Here is a 24,179-nt window from a genome sequence, read left to right as displayed (position 1 = left end):
GGAGTCACATAAATGACATTAGGGGACAGTTGAAACAAAGTAAATTGACATAATCACACAGACCAATAAATCATGAGGCTTGAGCTGTACAAATAAGCTTCATTTCCAAGTGGAAAGTATGTACATTTGTTATTTAGTCTTGAGAAAAATTTAATTTTTTCTAATTTAACTCCAGACATCTATGTACATCCAAAAATGATCAGGATGCCATCATTAAAAGGATATGAAACAAATTAATTTCATGATTCAGATTGGACCAATCAGCAAACACTACCCAGGAAGCTGAATCAAAACTGGGCTGCCTCCTAAGCTTACATTCCTACGTTTCAAATAAAGAAAAAAATAGGAGTAAATTAGAAAGCTGCTTAAAAAATGCTATCTGAAAAAAAAACTTTTTTTTATATCCCTTTGAGGATACAATGTACACAAGCTAACCAGTTATCTTTTTAATTAGTACTGATGTTAAAAAAATGTAGTAGAAAATAAATTAAGTTAGCAAGATTTTTTTAAAATAAACCTCAAATTTTTTTATTAAATGTTAACAGCTTAATTAGCTGCTTCATACCTCCTATACATCTCCGACCATCAAACAATTCAGAACCACTGGGGCACACACAGGTATATTTAGGAGATCGCTCATTTATTTGTGGAGCAGGTAAACAAAGGTATTCACAGCCTCCATTTTCAGCACCTTCATTGCACCAGTTCTTACCTGTTAACAGAAGATCACAGTCCCATATTAGAACACTTACCACCCTGCAAAAATGACTAATCCATGCATGAATTTGTTCATGAGAATCCAAACAACTCTGCTCTTATGGTTTTGCTTACCAGGTGGCTGGATAAGTTCATGATACACAATGATGTCTTGAGCATCATTTAAGTTGTTTACCAAAGTTGTTAGTTCTTGTCCATTAAATTTGTTAGCGCCATAGATTGCTTCATTTTCACCATCAATCCAATATACACGATCCTACAAAATAGAGGCATTGCTTATAAAAACATTCAAGCAAATTGAGAATTGAAGGGGGATGAAAGAGCACAGTTTTAGTTTTACTTTACGGTCCCTTTAAGACTCATTGTTCTGTATTTGAATCATGAAATTTTTAACAATTTTCCAATTTACTTCAGTTTACTTTATTCTCTTGTTGCAGGTGTAGTTGCACCACATAAGGAAGAAAAAACTCATTTCCTGAATCTTTAAAATATTGCATTGGTTCCAAATGAAAGGAGTAAATAAAATATGGAAAAGGAAAAAAACAAAAAGAAACATGCTAGTTATATTTTAGCTCAAGGTTATGAGATTGCTTAGGGTACAGCTTGTCAACAAGCTGTAGAAATGGATAAACATTTCTCCCTGGCTCCAAGGAGGCACACAATTCATAAAGATTGTTTGGTTGCTGAAAGGGTCATTGTTTGTATATGAAATGTTTTCCTCTTTATTAAGCATAACACTGCATGTATTTGATTAGAATTATTTTTTCCTTTCAGTAACTTTACTGCATTTGCAAAATAGTATTTTTTAAATAGTCTCAATTGATTTAGAATATACTTTTTTAAATACGGAGTAAATCTAAGTTTCAGAAAAATGTATAAGACATAAAAATATAAAAGTTCTACCCAGGTATACTTTGATGAAGAGTAAACCTAGATGGGCTCATGTACCAAAGCAGTGCTTTATATATTAAGATTCCTTAGCATAAATAAAAAAAAAAAAAAAAAAAAAAAAAAAAAAAAAAAAAAAAACTTACCTCAAATATTGTAAGTGCAAGAGGATGAGCAAGGAATTCATGAGACTTTAGAATGACTCTACGATCCTGGCCGCTGAAATCAACACTAGATAGAGTGTGCAGTTTGGAATCAAGCCAATACAGACGTCTTTTTACCATGTCTGATTACAAACAAAATTGTATTTTTGTTAATACAAACTAATGATGCTGCAGTTTTCACTACAAGGATGACATTCATACGTTAATGTATTTATTTACAATATGAAGCAATCTACTAGTTAGAAACTAGTGGAAGCTTTGCACATTTTCCAACTATATCCAAAATGTATATTTGTAAAGATATATACTGAAGATTTGTTTTAATAAAAAAAAAAAATCCCTTACTAGCAAAATTTTCAATCTTGGAGTGTAATCGTGCAAAAGCATATATAGTGCATCTATTTTTTATTTAAATTTTTAAAGAGTCAAGTTTAAAAAAAAAAAAAAATAATAATTTATGGGGACCAGTTTGTTGGTCAGCTGTATATCTAATTTTAGACAAAAATAGAAGCAGTCTGACAGGAACGATTGGCTCAGGGGCTCGTTTTATGGGCCAGTTACCACCTGCGAGTAGCTTTTTAGCACAACAGTGCTTTTTTTTTTTTTTTACAGAGGGGGAAAACCCCCCCCCAAAAAAAATAAAAAAAAAAAAATCCTGAAGTATCAGTCCAGCCCCGAAATACCAGGCAAACCCCTGAGCTGTTCATTCCTGGCAGACTGCTTCTCTCTGTATTATGACCCTGGGGAAATTCTACTCAAGAGTGATTGGGGGGAACCAGACATGGACTGTGCCCAATGTGCTTAGAGGGATATGGCTGCACCTCACTGACTAGACCCAAAGGAGGCCAAAACTACACACACCAAAACTACACACACGGTTGCCATTTCCCTTATTCAGAGTAGAATTGCGTGCCATTTCAGGGCTGGACTGACCTTGGTGGGCAGGATCAGACTGACACTTCAGGAAAGTTTCTCTGCAAAAGCATAATTGGTCTAAAAGAAGCTAATCTTCTGTGGACAGATTTAGAAACACTCCCACACCCCCCAAAAAAAAAAACCCACCACATGTTACCTTGTTAATGGAATACAGGCATTTAATTTATAAATATTTTAGGAGGTAAAAAGGAAGCCCCATACCTAACACTATTCCATTTGGCCGCTCAATATCCGATACCACCAGCTGTTGTCTGTCTATTCCATTCATTCCTGATTTCTCAATTTTGGCAGGTTCACCCCAATCTGACCAGTAAATAAACCTGAAATATAATGTTTTAAATTGAACACATTCAAGTAAGATTTCAAACATTTGAGACAGTAAAAGACTATTCTAAAGATGCCTAAATGGAATGCTTAAGGCATATTAAATTTTGGTATGTTTAACAAGTACCCTTGTTAAACATGTAAACGGTCTTACATGTGTTACTACCTTTACTTGACAAGAGATTGTCGAAATAAAATATAAAAATGATCAAATGTCTAATTGTAAAGCTAAGCTATATTCTGCCATTGTAGGATATTTCCATTTATAACAGACTCCCTTGAATAACTGAAGTACTCCATATCTAAAAATGTTCGTTCCCAGAGGCGATAATTAACCTAGTTATTTTACACAGTACAATATAATTTCACCCCTTAAATAATGAATCATTCAGTAAAAAGTATATGCTTTTAAATATATCAAATAAAATGGTTACCCAGCTATTGGATCAACAGCAATTGAGACAGGGTCCTTCAAGCCTGTATTAAACAAGACTCGCTTTTTGGATCCAACAAAGTTTGATACAGAGATGGTCTTTGATCCAATATCTGCCCAGTAAATAGACTTGTAGATCCAATCAACAGCAATTGCTGAAGGGTTGTGCAAGTTTTCAATGACCTTGACATGATTACCTACTTTGTCACGTGTATCTACAGAGGCACTAAAAAGGGGGAAAAAAATAAAAATTAGTTATGATGATAATTTAGGATTACAAGACATTTAGTCATTTAAATTTGAGCTAAATGGACTAACAAGTACTTTAATATTTAAGGACTCCAGTTTTCTATATGAATTTTTAATTTTGAAAATACACTAAATTGTCTGTAAAATGCATAAGATAACAAGCTTGCTCTTGTGGGAAGAATAAAATAAATAAAATAACTGATTAAATTGATTTGGTTGTGACAGTCCACTTGTCATTATACCCAGCCACTAGGAGGTAGCACACATTCCCAAAAATTCAGAGCACAAACCCTCCACCTCACTGGAAGACCAGTCTGATGTATAGCCAAGCAAGGAGAAGGTAGGAAAAGAACACATTAAAACAAAACAGTTTGACCATTGGAACAAATAAAGGGGACTTTCATTTAATGAGGTGTAAAATACAATCCATGGTTTCACAAATGCTAGGATTGACACTCACTTTAATGGCTTTCCTGCCAAAAGGCACTTCAGTAGAAACTAAAATCAGAATGGCATCCAGACCCAAACAAAATCTCTGAAAGAGTTAAGGATAAACTGATCACGATTTCAACCACAAGGCCCTTCTGGTCAAAACATTCATCTTAAGGTCAAAGACTAGCATCACAAATTAAAGTGATGCACATAATCTGAAAACTGCTCAGATAGTCACACCAAAGATTTAAAAAAAAAAAAAAAAAAAAAAAAAAAGTTTCCTTGGGAGACAAGAGCAGCATTGAAACAAAGTAGAAATCCAGACCGGCTCATCAAAATAAGACTTAATTCCAATAGATTAAAATCCAAGAAACACATGTCACACTGTTAAAAGATCCCTCTAGGTGCACCTACAGGCTAGGTCAATTAGAAACAATGATCAGGTACTCGTCACATCAGGTACTTGTCTTGTGTTTTTTCAGTACGCCCAATCATGCAGGAAACCACCACAATACAGTATACAAAGTCAGGTTTTTTTTTTTTAATTTTGCTTAAATGAGCAATAGTACAGACTTTGCCTAACTCCATGAGCCAGTGTATATGTATTCAAGGATCTCTACTACCAAAGTGGTTAAAAAAAACAAGCGCACTAAGTAGTAATAGAAAGTATCTGAATTAGCACAGCGGAAATACTTGTCAGGCTAGTGCACATCCTCTTAAGTGTTAGCATGCCATGTGACATGGCCCAACACTCAAAGCCAACACGTGCTAATAGGAGTGCCTGGAACCAAGGGCAGGCTAGCACTAACCTATTTAAAGTGCCCAATATAAAAACCTAAAAGGGCCAATGCTTAAATAAAAAAAAAAAAAAAAAAAAAAAAAAAAAACCTTGACCAAAAAGTATGCCCAAAGTAAAAGTCTATAACAGGATGTCCCCTGGCTATGATGTGTTTATTCTAAATGTACATGCTAAAAAGGTGTGGGCTATGAGTGCAAGAAAAGTGTCCACTTACCAGGCAAGCACCAATTCTACTTATAAGCTACAGAGAAAAACTGCACCCAATAGATAGCCCAACCAGTGATTTATATATGTGACCACATAGGTCACAAGTGGAGTATATTGGCAAACCAAAAGGAGGCAGCTAAGGGACCATTCCCTGTGACACGGCCTGTGAATAACTCCTCACTGGGAATGATTGTCACTACCAAATACTCTTATCTCCCCTCTGTCCCAAACAGCAGCTCTGAGTGGGAAAATGAGCCTCAACTGAGAACCTGGAGTACCTCAATTCTTCACCTTCCTCCTGTGGAGACAAAGATGAGCTGGCTTTCCTATGAGGTGGGAAGGTATAAGTGCTCCAAGTTTTGTTAGAGACACTCAACACCAGAATTTGTTTTAAAAGATAGATAATTCCTTAATTACCAATTCCCCAGTTTTGCATAACCAACAGTTATAATTATAACATGTTCTACCTCGAATTAGCTTATATCTAAGCCTCAGCAGACTGCACCCTTATTTCAGTTCTTTTCACAGACTTGCATTTTAGCCAGAGCCGTCTCCATGGTAAATTCACGTGCATGAGCTCAATGTTATCTATATGAAACCCGTGAACTAATTCCCTCTAGTGGTGAAAACTGATCAAAATGCATTTAGATTAGAGGCGGCCTTCAAGGTCTAAGAAATTAGAATATGAACCTCCTAGGTTTAACTTTCAACTAATACCAAGAGAACAAAGCAAAATGGGTGATAAAAAGTAAATTGGAAAGTTGTTTAATTGCATGCCCTATTTGAAACCTGAAAGTTTTTTTGGACTTGACTGTCCCTTTAATCTTTGCCTACTTCTAGTGGCCAGAAGTAAAATTCACAGTAATGACGATTTGTGGACTCTCACCACCTTTATGAAAGACTTTAATGTGCATTTAAAGAAAGTTATAAAATGCAGTTTGTACTCCTAACCCCACCAGGCATTTGAGAGGCAAAGGCTACACGTAGCTAATTCCCTACATAACTGTAGGTGTATGCTTTATATCTGTTCCCCTCTGTACATCTAAAATTTAAAAAATGGACAAACACTAGCTGATTTGCTAGTATGTTTTTAGTCAGGATTTAGAAACTTTAAATGTCTGAGCTAATACACAGTATCTTACATGAGTACACCCCTCACATTTTTGAAAATATTTTATTATATCTTCTCATGTGAAAACACTGAAGAAATTACACTTTGCTACAATGTAAAGTAGCGAGTGTACAGCCTGTATAAGTTATTTTGAGGGGACAGCAAATTTACACTCACAGCCATTAATGTCTAAACCGTTGGCAACAAAAGTGAGCACACCCCTAATTGGAAATGTCCAAATGGTGGCGACACAAAATTGACACTTTGGGCCCAATTATTTTCCAGCACTGCCTTAACCCTCTTGGGCATGGAGTTCAGAGCTTCACAGGTTGCCAATGGAGGCCTCTTCCACTGCTCCATGACTAACATCATAGAGCTGGTGGATGTTAGAGACCTTGCGCTCCCCCATGTTCCGTTTGAGGATGCTCAATAGGGTTTAGGTCTGGAGACATGCTTGGCCAGTCCATCACCTTTACCCTCAGCTTCTTTTGCAAGGCAGTGGTCGTCTTGAAGGTGTGTTTGGGCCGCAGGGCAGTATTCCAACATAACAACCCCAGTCTCCGAAGGGAAGAGATAATACTCTGCTTCTGTATGTCACAGTACATGTTGGCATTCATGGTTTCCTCAATGAACTGTAGCTCTCCAGTGCCAGCAGCACTCATGCAGGCCCAGACCATGACACTCCCATCACCATGCTTGACACCATCTGAATCAAGTTTATCTTGGTCTCATAGGACCACAGAACATGGTTCCAGTAATCCATGTCCTTAGTCTGCTTGTCTTCAGCAAACTGTTCGCAGGCTTTCGTGTGCATCATCTTTAGAAAAGGTTTCCTTTCTTCATTTGATCTTGGCCTCTTAATGAAATCTTTTGTCAAACATTAAGACATTCAGAATAAATTTCAAACAGCTTTACTGTCAGTTAAAAGGAACTGCAATGGGGGAGGTTTGTGGTCCCCCCAAATTGTCAAAAAGGTGAGATATCATTGGAAGCTATGTGCACATATATTGATTATTTCATCCATACAGGAAGCTATTGATATCAATTTTTATTTCTGCATGAACCATTGTAGTTAACACTGAAATGGGTGATGTCGACCCCCCTTCCTGTTAGAGACACATTACAAGCCTGGCATGTCCCAATACATAAGAATGTATGTATACTCAGACCTGCTGTACAGATTTTCACTAGACAGGACATCTAAAGAAACATTTGTCCCAAACTACAAAGTCTGTTCAATACCTTTGCTCAGATCAAAATCTATGACTTAAATATTTGCCCTAATAAAAAGGTCCAAATAGACACCATGCAAGGACAGTCGCTCAGTCTGAGATGACATTTGAAGCTAGCTGAATCTTAGCAGATGTAGAAATTAGCAATTGTGTGATACAAATGGGAGTTCCTCTGAAAATCCCACACAAAATGTCTGAAAGACACTGCCAACTGAATTGGTACTGGGGCTTAAACTTCAATTTTAAACGAAAATTGTTTTGGACTAGACTGTCCCTTTTTTAAAAAAATTTATATTATCCAGATAGAGCATGTCATTTTAAACCAATTTTCCAATTTACTTCTATCACCAATTTTGCTTTGTTCTCTTGGTATTCTTAGTGTAAAGCTAAATCTAGCAGGTTTATATGCTAATTTCTAAGCCCTTGAAGCACGCCTCTTACCTCAGGGCATTTTGGAGGAACTCCTGAGATTTATCAACATAATTGGAAGTTACTGCCTAGATAATATTGTAACCTAGTATATACAACAATATGCATGCCTACATTTGGCGGCATGGGAGATGGTGTGTCAAGAAAAGTCTCCATGTTTACCAAACATGTGGATCTTTGGATAAGTTAGGTGGACGACATCCTAGTCCTCCTCTGGAATGGTCCATTTAAAAACCTTACGTTTTTTCTTATTTAACATTTTACATTCTTCTCACATGAGGTAAATGGAAAAAGAGCTGAGCTTCCTTAAAAAAAATAAAAAAGGTACTAAGCCACAGAGAACTATAGAAAGTCTACAGCCACAAATAGCCTGTTGGAAGCAACAAGTATGCACCAACAAAAAATGGGATTCCCATTTGACATCATCCCATTCTACATTTGAACACTCCGAACTCATGGAAAAAAAGAATAAGAGGGTACTCATAAAATTTAGTAAATGCTAGGGCAAGAGCAAATAGAATGGATAGAGCAGACCTATTATATGGGGGGGACTAAAAACTCCATAAGATATATAAATATAATTGGACAATTTGTATTCTATTCTAAAGAACTGGCACTTCTTGGCAATAGATGAAGGAATCAGAGGTAGTGGGAGAATGCCCATCCCTAACAGCTAGGTGTGCACCTAGTTTGAAAGACTCCCTTGCAAGAATCACAAAATAAAAATAAAAATAGAATTGGCTTACAGCACATGCACTGCAGGGAGCCATCCTTGCAGGAAATGTGTATATTGCCCGTTTATGTATGACAAAATGTTTCAATACAGGGAAGAAACTACATACAACATTTCAATAACTGACACTTTTGGGGTAGTTTGCCTATTATCTTGTTCATGCCCAAAGTTCTATGAAGGGAAAACAAAAAAAGGACAGCGTAAGAGAACAGATGATATACAGTAGAAGAGATACAAGGGTGATTCGTCACTTCTCTGAATCCCATGAAGCAAATCCGGACCGTTTAAGAATAGTAGGTATTGATAGATTTATAACGTCAGGGAGGAGGAGACCAAGACAAATTACTCTTACAAAAAGCAGCAAGCTGGATGTTCCCCTTGCAGACTATATCCTAGAGGGCTAAATTAAAAACTAGAATTTGGAAGCCATTTGTAACTGCTGAGCCTTCTTTAGTAAAATATATGATCTGCACCCACTTAAACATACAGGGAAAATAAATATCCCTATGACAAAAGATTATTGGGGGAACATCTCAATGAAGCCTTGAAGAAAATAGTACTACTAGGTTACAATCACCATGTTGCAAGTCACAAAAACTGATTTATAAAATGCTTTGATGTAATGCTGAAAAAGAGAATTTACACCATACATGTATTTAATTCATAGTACCAGAATATATTTTTTGTTAAAGTTTGTAATTTGATTACCAATAACAGGTTGTCTTGATACTATGCTGAAATGAAAAGTAACTAATTGTGAAATATTCTTGGTAACTTCATATATATTTGTATCTACTGTTTAAAGTGATACTGCTGATGTAGGTTTTAATGAGAATTTATATTTGTGTAATGCATAGCACCATTACTTTAAGCTAAATGTGTAATTCAAACAGATCTTAGAGCAAACAAGTGCATAAGTTGATTGCATGTCCCCTGGAGGATGAGTTACGGCAGTCTCCTTCTTGGCGTTTTTTTTTCTTTCTAACAAAATGTAAGTGATGGGAGGAGCCTCAAAAAAGTGCAATAAAAGATGGCAAATCTAAATGGTTTGCAGCCCTGATGAAAACCAAAGCTATGAAGAGCATTATGGGTGAAAAGAATGTCAGCAAATGTATTGACCAGCAATAGATCCTCTTGTAGCCGTGTAAGCAGGCCTGCACTAAGGCTGTGGGAGAGATCAAATCCACTTACATTCAAAAGTTGAAAGTACTATCCCTGATGAAAAGATCCGAAGTATTGAAAATACACCAGGAGCCTGAGACAACAGCTGAGAAAAATCAGGTGAGAGCTGCAGTCGAAGTCGTGCTGTATTTGAGGTACATGGGATTTAAAAAAAAAAAAAGTCTGTCTATCAGATGGAGAACCCTGTAAGCCCCTAAAGTTTGAATTCCTGTTTATCTATATGTCAGTTTGGGAGATATAATATGTAACAACTTGACACATTCTTAAAATTGCCTGCACGTAGGCATATGCATTTCATTGACTGCTCTATATACCCCAGCTGCAAATGCATTCATAGTGGATTACTGGCTGTTCTTTCCAAATCCTAACCTTGCTAACACCGCAGTGTACATAAAGCTTGCTAACTGCTTCATGCATGAACTAACCTTTACTTACCATTACTTGGATTGTCTTTGGAACGAAGTCAGGCTCTCCACATGCTGGGACATTTATAGAGTGTATAAGTTACACGAGTAATGTATGTTGTGTGCACTATTTTGTGAAATACTAAAAACCAAGGTATGGTTTTATATGACTGTAAAGTGCTGAATTCCTTGTCAAACTTATTAAAACTTGATTTCAAAACTGGGTAGCTTTTAATTTAGTCTGGACCCCATGGGGTCTATTTCCAGTGTCCCCCATCTGCTGCAGATCACTGCAAACATCTCGGAGTGGAGAGACCATTCCCCTGGATGAAACGTCTGTCTGCTCAGAAAATCCACTTCCAAGTTGTCCACACCCGGAATGTGGATTGCTGAGTGAACAATTGTGAGTCTCTTCCCATTCCAGAATCCGATACACTTCCCTCATTGCTAGGGAGGCTTATCGTCCCCCCCTGGTGGTTTATGTAAGCCAATGAGGTAATGTTGTCCGATTGGAATCGGATGAATTGGGACGACTCCAGGAGGGGGCCAAGCCCTCAGAGCGTTGAATATCGCGCGAAGTTCCAGAATATTTATACGTAGACTTGATTCCTCAAGTCCATCTACCCTGTACCTTTCTGGCACCCCAAACAACGCCCCATACTGAGACTCACATCCATGTTACCCTGGACAACTGCCCGATCGGATCCACCAAGACAGGGACTCCCTCACCGGACTGTCCAGAGATATCTGTTGAGAAAATGGAACAGCGATCATTCAGATTTTTCCCAACTAATGAGGTCTGAGATGGAATGACATCTATGCTGGATACCATGAGCCAGATTACCTCCATACACCTGGACACATATGTCCTGGAGGATGTCTGCAGGACTAGACAGTTGGACACGAGCTTGCAACATCTCTAGTCTCAAAAATATCTTCATTGCTTTGCTGAAGAATCTATTATCGTACAAAGGAACTCCACCCTGTTGCTGGGGACCATTCAACTCTTTCCTTAGTTTCTTTCTCCCGTGGGACCAAAGGAGAAGAGGTCTCGAGTGATCCTCTGCCAGACTGTAGGATGGAGCCTGGACCAGGATATCATCCAGATATGGTGCCACTGCAATCCCTCTGGCTCTTGCTACTGCGAGAAGAGCTCCCAGAACCTTTGTAAAGACTCTTGGGGCAATTGCCAGAACAAATGGAAGGGCTGCAAACTTGAATACTGGTCCAGGAAGGCAAACTTTAGAAATGTTATCCTTGTGGATTGGAACATGAAGGTAAGCATCTTTCAGGTCTAGAATCATTAATTGTCCCTCTTGAACCAGGGGCAAAGTTGACCTGATCGTCTCCATCTTGAACCATGGGACTTACAAAAACTTGTTTAGGGCCTTTAGGTCCAGAATTGGACGAAATGTGCCCTTCTTTGGGACCACGAAAAAGTTTGAATACCCCAGACCTCTTTTCCTGTGATGAAAGGCAAAGAATGACTGGGGGATGAGGGGAGTGGGGAGGTATTTAAGCCTTTGCCTCCTCCTGGTGGCCAGGTTCTTATTTCCTACAAATGAAGCAGTGAACTCTACTCCCATTAAATGAAACGGTAAATCCGAAAAACACGTTAAGACTTATTGTATTGTTTCCATCAGGGGAGATCCCACCCTTTCGCATAGTTCTTTCAAGGTATGATACTCTATTATCTATCAATGACAACTTCAGGTTTGATAACTTCAGAGATAACAGGTTTTATCTTTTATTCCCTTTATAATATTAAAGGAAGCTTCCCATCTCCTCACCATTGGTGCCTAAACTTACAGGTTGATTGATATATACACAAGTGTCATGTAAAGATTTTTGCTTCAAATGCTAAACCTACAACAACTTATGTTTGAAATGTAGCTCAAAGATGTAATGTATATACACAAGATCTATTTACTTTTATATTTATCTTTCTTGACTCCCACAAATTAGGCCCACAAGTGGTCTCTCATCTTGAATATTTAGGCTAGATCCAAAAGTGGCCTATTGAGTTGAGAGAGCTCAAGCTTTAACAATTAGGAAAGGGAAGAAAACTTGAAACTCAAAAGGCCTCTCTTTTTTACCTAAGGGAAGTTTCAGTTGGAAGGGGAATTTACTATGCTGCTATAACTATATGTTAATTTGTATACTGCTTTGTATTTTTGTACTGCATGATTGAGCAAAATTTGTATTCCCTTTCATTGTTAACACTTGAAAAAAACAAAAAAACCTTAGATTTATTCAATATTTTGAAGCTGCCTGTATCACTGTGTGCAAACCCCCCCCCCCCCATATAGAAGTTTTCCTTTACATGGCTTGAACTTTATTTCCTGGACACTTGACAATAAGTACAGAGCCCAGAGATAAAATATAGGGTCCATAAAACCTTTAATTTTTGATTGGAAAAAGACAACACATTTTGCCTGCCTTTACTGTAAAATGCCTGGACCCCCCAGCTCTCAGCCATTTTTGTGAATTGTCAGTGTTGCTGCACATCAAGCAAAATCATTGTTTGCTTTAACTTTGTAATGTTAGATGCAGACAAAAAATAGTTTAAACTGACTGAAACTGGCAGGAAACCCATTTGTGTATAACATGCTCCCTGTCTACTAGTAGGACTGTATCAGTCAGTAACACTTCTGTTGCACCCAAATAAAGCATACCTGAGGCAAAGTACTACACATTTACAAGAGCACTAGATGGTGGCACTATTTCCTTTCATGTAGTGCACACTACCTATCTAGTTTGGGTTTGTGCCCTATTAATGGAGGATTGCAAAAGCCAATAAAATCTCACTACACAAAAATTACTCAAGCTAGTCAGTGAATATGAAATGAGGACATTCTAAGCACCAGACTTCAGGTATTGCACCCATTCATAACCTGCAACACTACATTCACTTTGCTGTGATGACAAACTACAGTACTGCCTATGGAAATAATTCAGTTTGAAAAACAAGCTTTACTGTACTAAATGCTATATAAATTTTTTCCCCAAAGCTTGCATAGCCAGAGGGGAGGGGGGGAAAAAAAAAAAAAAAATCACATTAACATTCAATGCCAATCTAGTATTTCCCATTGTAAAACAAATTATAACTAGAGACAAACCTTAATATTGCTTTTTGAATAGTATCTGCCCAGAATAAAGTTTGCCCTTCTATATCAGCATCCAATGCTACAGTGTTCCGTAAATGCTCCACCAACTGTATGTATTCTTTTCTTTCAAGTCCAATTTTTCGGATATCTCTTCGGTTTGTGAATATTAGACAAGGTTCTCTTCCTGCAAGGAAATGAGAATTAGTGTTATGTTTAGGTCTTCCCTCTAAAATATCTAAAGCATGTAAACTTCAAATTATAAACAGCCATGAAAAACTACTGCCCTCAGTTAAGAGAATCAATGGGTTTGACACATACAATGCAAGGTCCTGCACATTACAATGCAGAAAGGGGTGAAGCAAGAGAATATCGTAGACCTAATTAAAAAAAAAAAGTTTCTATCATGGAGAGAAATTTCTTAAACAAAATACTGCTTGCATTACATTGTAATGTAGGAGTCTCCTTGTAATCCAGTGCCTTGCATAGTGAGAAACCGCTCAAGGTAGAATATTCTAGCATGTCAAGGGACCTTGCAATACTAAAGATTTTTGTTGCTTAAATCTGAGCTTCTAAAGATTCTTGTCTTGCCAAAATTACCCCCAAAAAATTAGTAAGTTTTATAGGGTGTCGGGCGCAAAAGCCGGTGTCGCCAAATCTAGCGATCACACATACAGCGTGTATATTTTACCCGTTGGCCACAGTTTACTCCCATAAACAGAACCATTGTTGCAAGTTGGTATCGCATTCAGCGCAGAGACTTACAGTGAGAATTGAGAAATTTTACTCAATTTTCACCTTGCCACACACAGGCAGGCACAGCAAGCCTTGTGCCGAGTATATAAGAACCATAACCCCCTAGCAATATCTCTAAACTGCCATCCCCCACCGCAATAATTTTTTTTTTTTTTTTTATTAACCCCTGAACAGTCAACCCCCCACAATGCAAAGTATTAACCTAATAACTAAGCCCCCTAAATTTACCACAATTAATCTACAATTACATAAATATAAAGACTACTTGAAAAAATTTTGAAAATTATACAAAATCCTCTTTACATGAAAAAAAAAAAAAAAAAAAAAAAAAAAAACTAAGGTTACATAAACCTATTTCATGGTTAGTGCTTTTTTTATTTTAATGGGCACTGCTCTTAAAGGCAAATGCCCCTTTAGGGGCAATCTAATTGGTTTTTTTTATAGTTGATTTTTTAATTTGGGGGAGTTGTACTTAGTTCTTTTTTACACTAAAAATACTGTTTAAAAAAAAAAAAAAAAAAAAAAAAAAAGGAAAACAAACCTATAATTCCCTACAATAGGGCTATTGGTAGTTTTTTTAGATTGGGGGTGGGGGGGGGGGGTGTTTGAATTTTGGGAAGGCTTAGATTAGGAATAACTATTTTGCATAATAGTTTATTTTTCCATAATGTTAGGTTTTTAAAATTTAGCATTTTTATTTTTGGTAAATTTTTAAGTAGCTAGTATTTTTTAATTTTAGATTAGTGTAATTGCGGTTAACATAGGGGGTGTTAGGTTAGGGGGCTTAGTTATTAGTTTAATACTTGCATTGTGGGGGTTGGCGGTTTAGGGGTTAATACCTTTATTATGTGGATTGAGATGTGGGGGGTTGGCGGTTTAGGTATTAATACTTAGTAGTTGCGATGTGGGGGCAGATATAGGGATTTTAAAGTGTCTAATTTTTGGGAGGCGAGTTAGATTTTTATGGGCGATTTTAACTTTGTTTTTTACTTAGGTGCCGGCAGTTAAACTGCCGTAACTGGCAACTCCAGAAATGTTCAAACTGGGTTTTTCAGTTAACTGAAAAGAAAGACACATATTGCACACAGATGTACTTCAGTGTAACAGTATTTTTGATCTATTGTCAAAACTTTACCTTTTATTTATTCAAAGTCGAGAAACTAAAAATAGGTGATGTGATAAAAACACAAATAGTTATTAGAAAAATACAATGTCACAACTGCTGTGTAGCACTGTTAACAAATTTAGGGTATTGAAATAGTTTGCATAGGGTTAAATATTTCCCCAAGTAATGCTAAACAGTTTGTAAAACACTTGGGCTACTGGAGAACAGTTAGGTTATGAAATTTCACAACTGGGCGTGTTTGAATACATGAAGCATAATTATGTTCTAGGCAAAACATTGAAATGAACCAGTGGGGGTTTCGAAAACCCATTACCACTATATTATTGCCAAAGAATTGGTTGTGTTGCTGGGGTCACGATTCAAAGTGGATTAAGCCAACTAAACATATTTCCCTCTTAGTATTGAAATATTGTCCCCAATTACCTATTAAAATAGACAGACGCCTCTTACGTGTTTCGCCGTCAAGGCTTTTTCAAAAGGTAGTGCCATTAGTTTTCTCCAATAGAATCTAGAAATGTGCATTTCCACACATTTCTTAACCTCTACAGTTCATAAACTGCTGTAAATCTGATAATCTGCCGGTGCAGTATGTGTGATTCACAAGATGAATTTACGAGCAGCGTGGGTTTCAGCAGTTGCGCTGAAATTTATGCCGCATATGTAATCTCGTCCTGTGCGTTTAAAGGCCTATTTTAGATTAGGTTTGAAGCTTTTTAAAAAAAAAAAAAAAAAAAAAAAGTCAAAATTGTTTCAGCTAAAAAGGCATTGCAAAGAAGAAAAAAAATCCTGTCCTGTTAATGAGCATGCTTTGTATAGTGACAGTCATAATATTTTGGTTATATTTGGTTTTGCTTCAACTACTGCTTGCAATGCAAGTGTATGATAAGCTCTGCTCCTGGTGTAATAGTGCAGTTATCCCTTGTCAGATTTATTTTCTGAAAACTAAAAAATTTTCTAAGAAAATAAATCTAAGAAAATCAATGCAATCTCTTTAGAAGGAATGCATTCTTATTTATCTGCAATTCATATTCTAGACCATTTACATTCCAGCTAGGAGAGAAATGTCTACCCATTTTAATAAACACTAAGGTCTTGCATAGCAAGCCTGCTATACACACCCTGACTTCTTTTTACAGATGTTTTATTAGAACAAAATAGGAACAATTAAGACCCTATCTTGCAGCATTATCCACTGTGCATACCAGAGATAGATAATCCCTTTATTACCCATTTCCCAGTTTTGCATAACCAACAGTTATAATATACTTTTAACCTCTGATTATCTTTTATCTAAGCCTCTGCAAACTGCCCCTTTTCAGTTCTTTTGACAGACTTGCAGTCTAGCCAATCCGTGCCTGCTCCCAGATATCTTCACGTGCACAGTGTTATCTATATGAAATACGTGAACTAACACCCTCTAGTGGTGAAAAACTGTTAAAATGCAATCTGAAAGAGGTGGGCTTCAAGGTCTAAGAAATTAGCATATGAACCTCCTAGGTTAAGCTTTCAACTAAGAATACCAAGAGAACAAAGCAAAATTGGTGATAAAAGTAAATTGGAAAATTGTTTAAAATTACATGCTCTATCTGAATCATGAAAGTTTATTTTGGCCTAGACTGTCCCTTTAAGCCAAAGCTATATATAAAAAAAAAAAAAAAACCCTCGCACAAACTGGCCTACTGGTATTTTCCATTGTTAATTTAAACTTTCCAGCAACACCATAGCCCCAAGAAGCAAGTGTTTGTAAGCTGCATGTTGAAAATCTGGCTGCTAAAGTTAATGTTTCAAGAAGCAGAAGTTGACTTGAGCTAGGACAATGTTTAACGGCAGTAGTTTTTGGTGCAGAGCTCCAGAAGAGTTGGAGTGGACACCAATAAATCAAGGTGAGTTTGGTTATGCTCTTCTCAATCCTAAAAGATTGCAACTACACTGAAGAGTACATTAAACTATACACATTTACTTACATGTTGAAACCATTAAGTTATGAACCAACTATTTAAACTAACCCAATATTTTTTCTTTAGGGTTAGATTTATAAGTACAGTAGTAACCAACACTTTTAAACTTTTTTATAGTTTCATAACAAAATATGAGAAATATACTATATATAACATCACAATAGATAGGGGTTTCATATAGATTCCATAGCCAATAAAGTGCTTATTTAGATACTTCTTTAATGTCCTAGAAATGTTATTAATCATTTTAACGAATAATCATGCTTTGTACATAGCTGTTGCTTTAGAGTAAGTTACACAATAGCTGCTACATACAACTGTGGATTCATAGAGAGCTACATAATGCTTTCTCCCTGCTAGTGACTATTTTTGTTTATTTTAACACTAGCAGATAAAGTCTACCACACTCTAGAGTAACTATGCCATCCTTAAAATACAATAAGAAACACATCGCTGTGGTTTTAAAGAGAGACATACAAAGTCTTCTATTGCATGTGACCGCTTTGGTTCACCTAAAAGCAGACAAAGTCTAAGGTGTTTTTATAACTGTTTCATCTTTTAAAAATATGAAAAATACCTATCCATCTATAAACACCCACTTTTATTTGTAGCTCCCTTCCACCAAGCCATTATTATTATTATTATTTTTTACTAATCTTTAAGGCAATGTAAAAGCATTGGAACAATTCCAAAATCAATCATTGGAAAATTGTTTGTTAACAAGTACTGTGTATTCAAATATCTGTTTAACATACCATCTGTTTATGTACTCTGCTGCTCAGGATCATTAAACCGGCTGTGCACGACATTAATAGTAAACAAATCTGAGAAAGTTTACAACCATCAAAAGGGTTAACAAGATATCCCTCCTAATTGGCCACCACACCTTTATAAGGATCCTGACCAGCAGAGACCATTATCTCTGATGAAGCGCATGTGCCCATGCGCGAAACGCGTTAGATAGGAGCCTACCAAGTGTCTGATAAGCCTGCTCCTGAATAAAACTTGATTTCATCTACTTCAAGCCTCAGCATTCCTTTTTCCTCATTCGTTTACTTACATGTATATGGTTCTTGCTTTAAACATAGAAACTGAATGCATAACTTACCTACAGCCTTGCAAACACCAGTGGACAGATCCATTTGATAACCTTTGCTGCATTCACATTTGTAGCCTCCCTTCAAATTCACACAAATCTGGCTACAGATACCAGGGTTTTGACATTCATCAATATCTAGGGTAAAAGCAAGTCATTAGCAGTATTACTTTTTGTAAAATGAAAGTTTATGCTTTGCACCTTCATCAACAAGGGACTTACCGCCACATGTTTTCCGGTCAATCAGCTCAAAACCAGCTGGACAATCGCATTCATACCCAATAGGTAGATCTCTGCAAAAATGAGAGCACCCACCGTTGTTCACCAGACATTCATGCAAATCTGGAAGACAAGATTTTTTTTTTTTTAACCAGCTCTAGACAATTACTGCATAGCAGCAAACCTTAAAATGGTAATAAAGGTCAGTGCTGTGTGTACAGTTAAAGGGACATTGTCCACTAGATTTTTTTGCATAAAGGTTTTGTAGAGAATGCATTTATATAGCCCATCCGGGAGTGTTTCCCCAAACATTGTGCTGATTTTCAGACTCCAGTCTACATCTTATACTTTGGGCCTTAGTTAGGAGTCTAGATTCCGGCTCTCTCCTGTTTGTGTAATTAGTCTTTTCTCATGCAGGGTAGGGGGAGTGTCTACTCTTCCTGCTTTCCCAGCCACTTTTAGTGAGTGTCCAGCCTAACCTCTTCAACAGTGCTAAATAAATAGATTGCCAAGTTTTTAAAAGCTTTTATACTTATAAAGAATATGCACTAAAAATCTATTAGTGTCTATTACATGAAGTTATATGAAACATGTTCATTCTGTGAAAGAACTTAATGGTGGAAACTGGTGACCACTGAATTATCAAGCCAACACTCAGAAAGGCATTTGAATGAGGATATTCTCTCAACATCCCATCTAGAGTAAGTCCTAAGCAAGGCCTATTTGTTGTAAGTTTTTTTAAATTACATGCCACAGAAGGAATACACTTGCACTTAGTTTAGAGGAATGGAGAGACCACTCTAGGAAAGCAAACTACTACAGCCGTTACATTCTCCACTGCTGGAATAGGACCTGCTGAGATGACCAATGATTCCACCTAGGTTAGTCTTGTGTAAAGTTAGTATATGTTCTAGAATCTCTCAAAAGTAGAAAGCACACTTCAATATGGCCATACTACTCAGTGATGCCTTAGATCACAGAAGAAGCCTTTCCATGTTTGCGCTAACTAGTCAATGCTCAGAATAAATTAAAGGGACACTCAAGTCAAAATTAAACTTTCATTTTTCAGATAGAGCATGCAATTTTAAACAACTTTCCAATTAACTTCCGATTCAAAGTTTAAATAGACTGCACTTTTTTTTAGTCACCAGCTCCTACTGAGCATGTGCAAGAATTCACAGAATATGTGTATATGCATTTGTTAGTGGCTGATGGCTGTCACATGTACAGGGGCAGTGGAAATAGACAACTTAAAATGATCAGAACAAAAAAAACTCATTTGAAGTTCAGACTGACAATTTTAAAAGTTTTCTATTTCCACTTCCCCTGTACCATGTGATAGCCATCAGCCAATCACAAATCCATACAAGTTTCAGTGAATTCTTGAACATAAGTAGGAGCTGGTGACTCAAAGTCTAAATATAAAAATGACTGCACATTTTGTTAATGGAAGTAAATTGGAAAGTGGTTTAAAATGACATGCTCTATCAGAAAAATGAAAGTTTCAATTTTGACTTTCCAGCCATATTGGAGCCAGTGGAATGATTTTGAATCACCACTACTAAAACCCCAATTAAAGTGACATGAAAACAAAAATTCTCATGATTCAGATAGAGAATTTGATTTTAAACAACTTTCTAATTTACTACAAATTTTTTGTTCTCTTGTTGAAAAGGGGGGGCCATAATATGCTTATGTGCCAGACCATTTTTGGAATGGTCTATGAAAGCAGTTTTGTTTATATAGATTCTTTAAGATTTTCAGAATTACAAGTCATCAAGACAATAAAAGAAAAATTAGTGTTTCATAACATTTTCTGCATCAATTTAAAGTCATACATAGTGTCGAAGGATGGGGATCCCCATAGTATTCTCAGCTTGGCAACTAAACCTTTGATTACATTGTTCCCAAAAAAATGTTATATGGAAGAAATCTTGTTTGCTAAAATAACCATATCCCTCCAGTATCAATTCCTCTATTCTAGCTGTCCATAATTGTTTAGTGGGAGGAACTTTTCTTCCAGTGTTGTGCAATAGATTTAGCTCAGTTTATGGCAATCTGAAAGAGCCATTCTTATTTTACAGGTACTAGGTGGTCTGGCATTCTGAACTGCTTGAGTGAACCTAAGAACATAGCCGTCTCCGAACAAATATTTCCCTAAGCATTCCACAAAAGGCTGTATTCCCCTGTACTTCCAAACATGCATCATATTTCCAACACATCCACATTCTCTCCAGCAAGCATTTGTACTATGGGGGTATACGAGTTTAAGGCGAGCTGGCGTCAAATATCAGCGGGTCAAAATTTTTGAAATTTAATTCTAACATCTGTGAATGCATCTAAAGAGAACTAGTCTTATAAATAGGATTGTCGAGTTCAGCATTCCATTTGTCTATGTAGGTAAGTTACTGGTATGAGTTTCTAACATGCATCGTCTAGCTAACAGTGTGCCCCTTATAGGTTTCCCGTCTAAGCATAACCTTTCAAATTGTGTTGAGAATGAAGGAAGTCAGATGTCTGTCCCAGACAATGGAGAATTCTTCAGCTCATGGTTAAAATATGCTCAATTTGATTCAGTGTGTCATTTATTAGAGTTTACTATTCTAATAGTTTTGCAATGGGGGATTGATTCCCCACAAAGTTGATGAGAATTTTAGAGAAAGCGGCTCCCAAAAATTCACTATTTAGAAAATATAGGAGACAAAAGGAGAGAAGATATTCCTTGCTTTTTTTTAGCAATTTATCCCAATAATTAAATAGGTTTATATATTGCTATATAATCTGAGGTAGGTCTAAGATTTTTATCAAAGCAGCCCCCACTTGTGGAAAATTCAGACTATAGGAATCTATTGTTACCCATGCTTTTGATTTAGCACCAGTATGCCAATTTGACTCTTTGCAAAACATTGGCTTTGTGGAACGTTCTAATATTGGGAGAGCCCAACCCACCCTTGTAAAGATATTTATATTATGTCTTGCTCTGTATTCTTGGTTTTACTGATCCCCAAAATGTATGTATTAATGCTAGCTTGTAACTTATGAATGCATTTGGATGACAAAGATGGGAATGGCTTGAAACAGGAATACAATTTTGGGGAGAGATGTCATCTGGATTGTTTGGATTCGTGCCCACCACAATAGGTTTTTGGATGACCATTTTTTTAGTGTTTGATCTAAACTATCAAAAATTGCTCAATATACAAACAAGCTATGGTGGTTTCCTGCAAGTTCTATTCCTAGAAATCTTAGTGATGGATGTAATCTGTAAGGTAATATTTTCTTTAGAGTAAAATCAGAAGGAGCCATAGATACATTAAGCATTTCTGTCTTTTGGGCATTAAGAGACACTTTTGGAAGATTCTCATATTTTTCTGACTCTTTCATAAGGTGTCGGAGAGACAATGGAGTAAAGGCGAGTGATAACAGCACATCTGCATACATCATTAATTTAGTTTTTTCCCTATCATTTTTATACCCTCAGATTGTTTGATCAGATACATGATGCAAGCACTTCCATGGTGAAAATAAGTGGGGTCAATGAAACCCTTGTCGAGTACCATTGGTATGGCAGCAGTTTTGCAAGAGCACTAGATGGCAGCACTATGTCCTGCCAGTAAGAAAGCTAGGGGGGGGAAAAAAAAAAAAAAAAAAAAAAAAAAAAAAAAGGGGAGACTGACCAAGATTGGCAACAGTCGAGAAATTTCAGTTGGGGTGAAGAGACTGACCTTGCAAATTCCAACTGTACTAATTGACACTATTCTATTGCCCTCAATGACACCTACTCAAAGTTCTTCAACTCACAATTGAAGAAAATCACTAGAAAATGTTTACAATCCTATTGAATAAAGTGGATACTAAAAGGACTGTTAAGGTAATTGTTGGGGGTTATGGAAGACCAGGAAAGTGATTGGCTAGATGATATTCTGATATCTATGGTGCAAAAAGCAGTGTCCCACAGCTGAATGACCTATGAAGAGGTATACACTTAAACAGCAACATCTCAAGATCCCTTGATGTGCACAAATCATTTGAGTTAGACTTTGATTAAATCAATAACTTATTTTAGTCTGACATGACTGCACTGGCTACATAAGGCTTCAGTCTGTCCTTTAGAAATTTTAACCCAATTATTGCCAAAATAATTTAATAAGTAGGATTTTGCAGCGCACTTACTAATGTGACATACTTTACAAAAAAAAAAATTAATACTAACAGCAGCAAGACCCTTGCACGTAAGAGTACGGATGTTAGCTGTGTATCCAAACTTTAGACAATCTAACAAAGACACAAGCTATAGAGTAGAGGGACAGGAAGGGGTCTCAGTTTCATCATTTTAATAAGCGGCTACTTAACGGTTATAAACTGTAAAACTTCCGCTTCTTGCGCAGTCACAACCATGCATCCACCTAAAATGTGCATTTTTATGTAAAGGTCTCCATTTATATATTCATAAATGGGTATGTATGGCTTAGAAAAATTTAGGCATGTGGAGCTTAAGTGAGGCGTGTGCTAACATGACAAAAAGAAGATATCTATAAATGTATCTATGTAAAAAAAAAATCACTATTCACTAACGGATCTTCAAAGGCTCATCAGAGTCAAGCAATTAGATCTTAGACAAACTTACCACATTCCTTTATAGGCTCATCACTCCAGTCTTTGCAATCTCTCTCGTGGTTGCAAACCTTATGCATTTCGATGCATTCGCCAGATCTGCACTTGAATTTACCAGGTCCTGAGCACTGATTGACTGAAGACAGCCAGTATAAGGAAAATGAGGAAGAACCATGAGACAGGAGCTTATTGTTTTTTGCTGCAGACATACTGCAAATAATGCCAATTTATTGTGCCCACCATTTTTACAGTTGATTTCATCTGTGCCATCAAGACAGTCTCTCACGCCATCACATTGTCTTGAGCCATGAATACAGTTTCCATCCACACATTTAAACTGGTCTGGCTGGCATGTACGGGAAGCTATAGGAATAAAAAAAAAAAAGTTTTACATTTGAGGTATAACTAAACAAAACACAAAAAAAAATTTCAATTTTATATTGTCTAGTAAAATTTGGCTATTAAATTTAATCTGCTTTTTCCACAACTTAACTCTGGGGGCAATGTTTTTAAAAAGAATTTATGGATGCCCTTTACCAAGAAATAAAAAAGGGCATTAAAAAAAAAAAAAAAAATTGCTTACAATTTAACATCTTTAAACGCAAAAAAAAATTAGCATGTGTATCAAATTAATCTACAGAGTTAACTGCAAGAAAAATAAAATGAGCTGAATTACATGATAAAGGAGGAAAATAAGCCATGAACGTATATAACAAAGTTTTACTACTCATCACAAAATATTTTATATATAACAATGTTTACTGTCCCTTTAAGAAGCAGAAAATAGTGCACTATTTAATTAAGTGCCACTGGGAAGTTCTAAGGACCAAAACCAATATCTAATAATTAGGAAATAGTGTGTTTTTGGTCAAGTGGATAATAGTTTCTATATCAGATAACCATTAGAAGATTATGAAGAAACACAGGCCTTTGGTTAGAGTCACAATCTGGTTGGTTAGTTGACACGTAAGAGGGATATGAAACAATTTTTCGCTCATGAATCAGATAGAAGTGAATTGGATGTTTAAAATTGCATGCGCTATTATAATTTTTTCCTTTTTCTTAG

The 24,179-nt window shown here is 36.5% G+C and overlaps 1 protein-coding gene across 1 annotated transcript in view; it reads right to left on the bottom strand.

Moving 5' to 3' along the window:
* VLDLR (very low density lipoprotein receptor) overlaps positions 1 to 24,179 on the bottom strand; it is a 95,027-nt gene that overhangs the window by 6,444 nt on the left and 64,404 nt on the right. Inside the window, exons 6-15 of the mRNA XM_053702541.1 lie at positions 23,354 to 23,476; positions 23,127 to 23,249; positions 18,503 to 18,622; positions 18,293 to 18,418; positions 13,360 to 13,531; positions 3,464 to 3,688; positions 2,907 to 3,025; positions 1,752 to 1,891; positions 832 to 973; positions 566 to 712 (exon numbers count right to left, since the gene is read on the bottom strand). Coding sequence (XP_053558516.1) covers positions 566 to 712; positions 832 to 973; positions 1,752 to 1,891; positions 2,907 to 3,025; positions 3,464 to 3,688; positions 13,360 to 13,531; positions 18,293 to 18,418; positions 18,503 to 18,622; positions 23,127 to 23,249; positions 23,354 to 23,476 — 1,437 coding nt within the window. The remainder of the gene's footprint in view (positions 1 to 565; positions 713 to 831; positions 974 to 1,751; positions 1,892 to 2,906; positions 3,026 to 3,463; positions 3,689 to 13,359; positions 13,532 to 18,292; positions 18,419 to 18,502; positions 18,623 to 23,126; positions 23,250 to 23,353; positions 23,477 to 24,179) is intronic.

Source organism: Bombina bombina, chromosome 2 (genome assembly GCF_027579735.1).
Source record: "Bombina bombina isolate aBomBom1 chromosome 2, aBomBom1.pri, whole genome shotgun sequence".
Classification (NCBI taxonomy): domain Eukaryota; kingdom Metazoa; phylum Chordata; class Amphibia; order Anura; family Bombinatoridae; genus Bombina; species Bombina bombina.
Note: the sequence above shows the minus strand (reverse complement) of the source record. Positions and strands in the feature narration are given on the sequence as shown.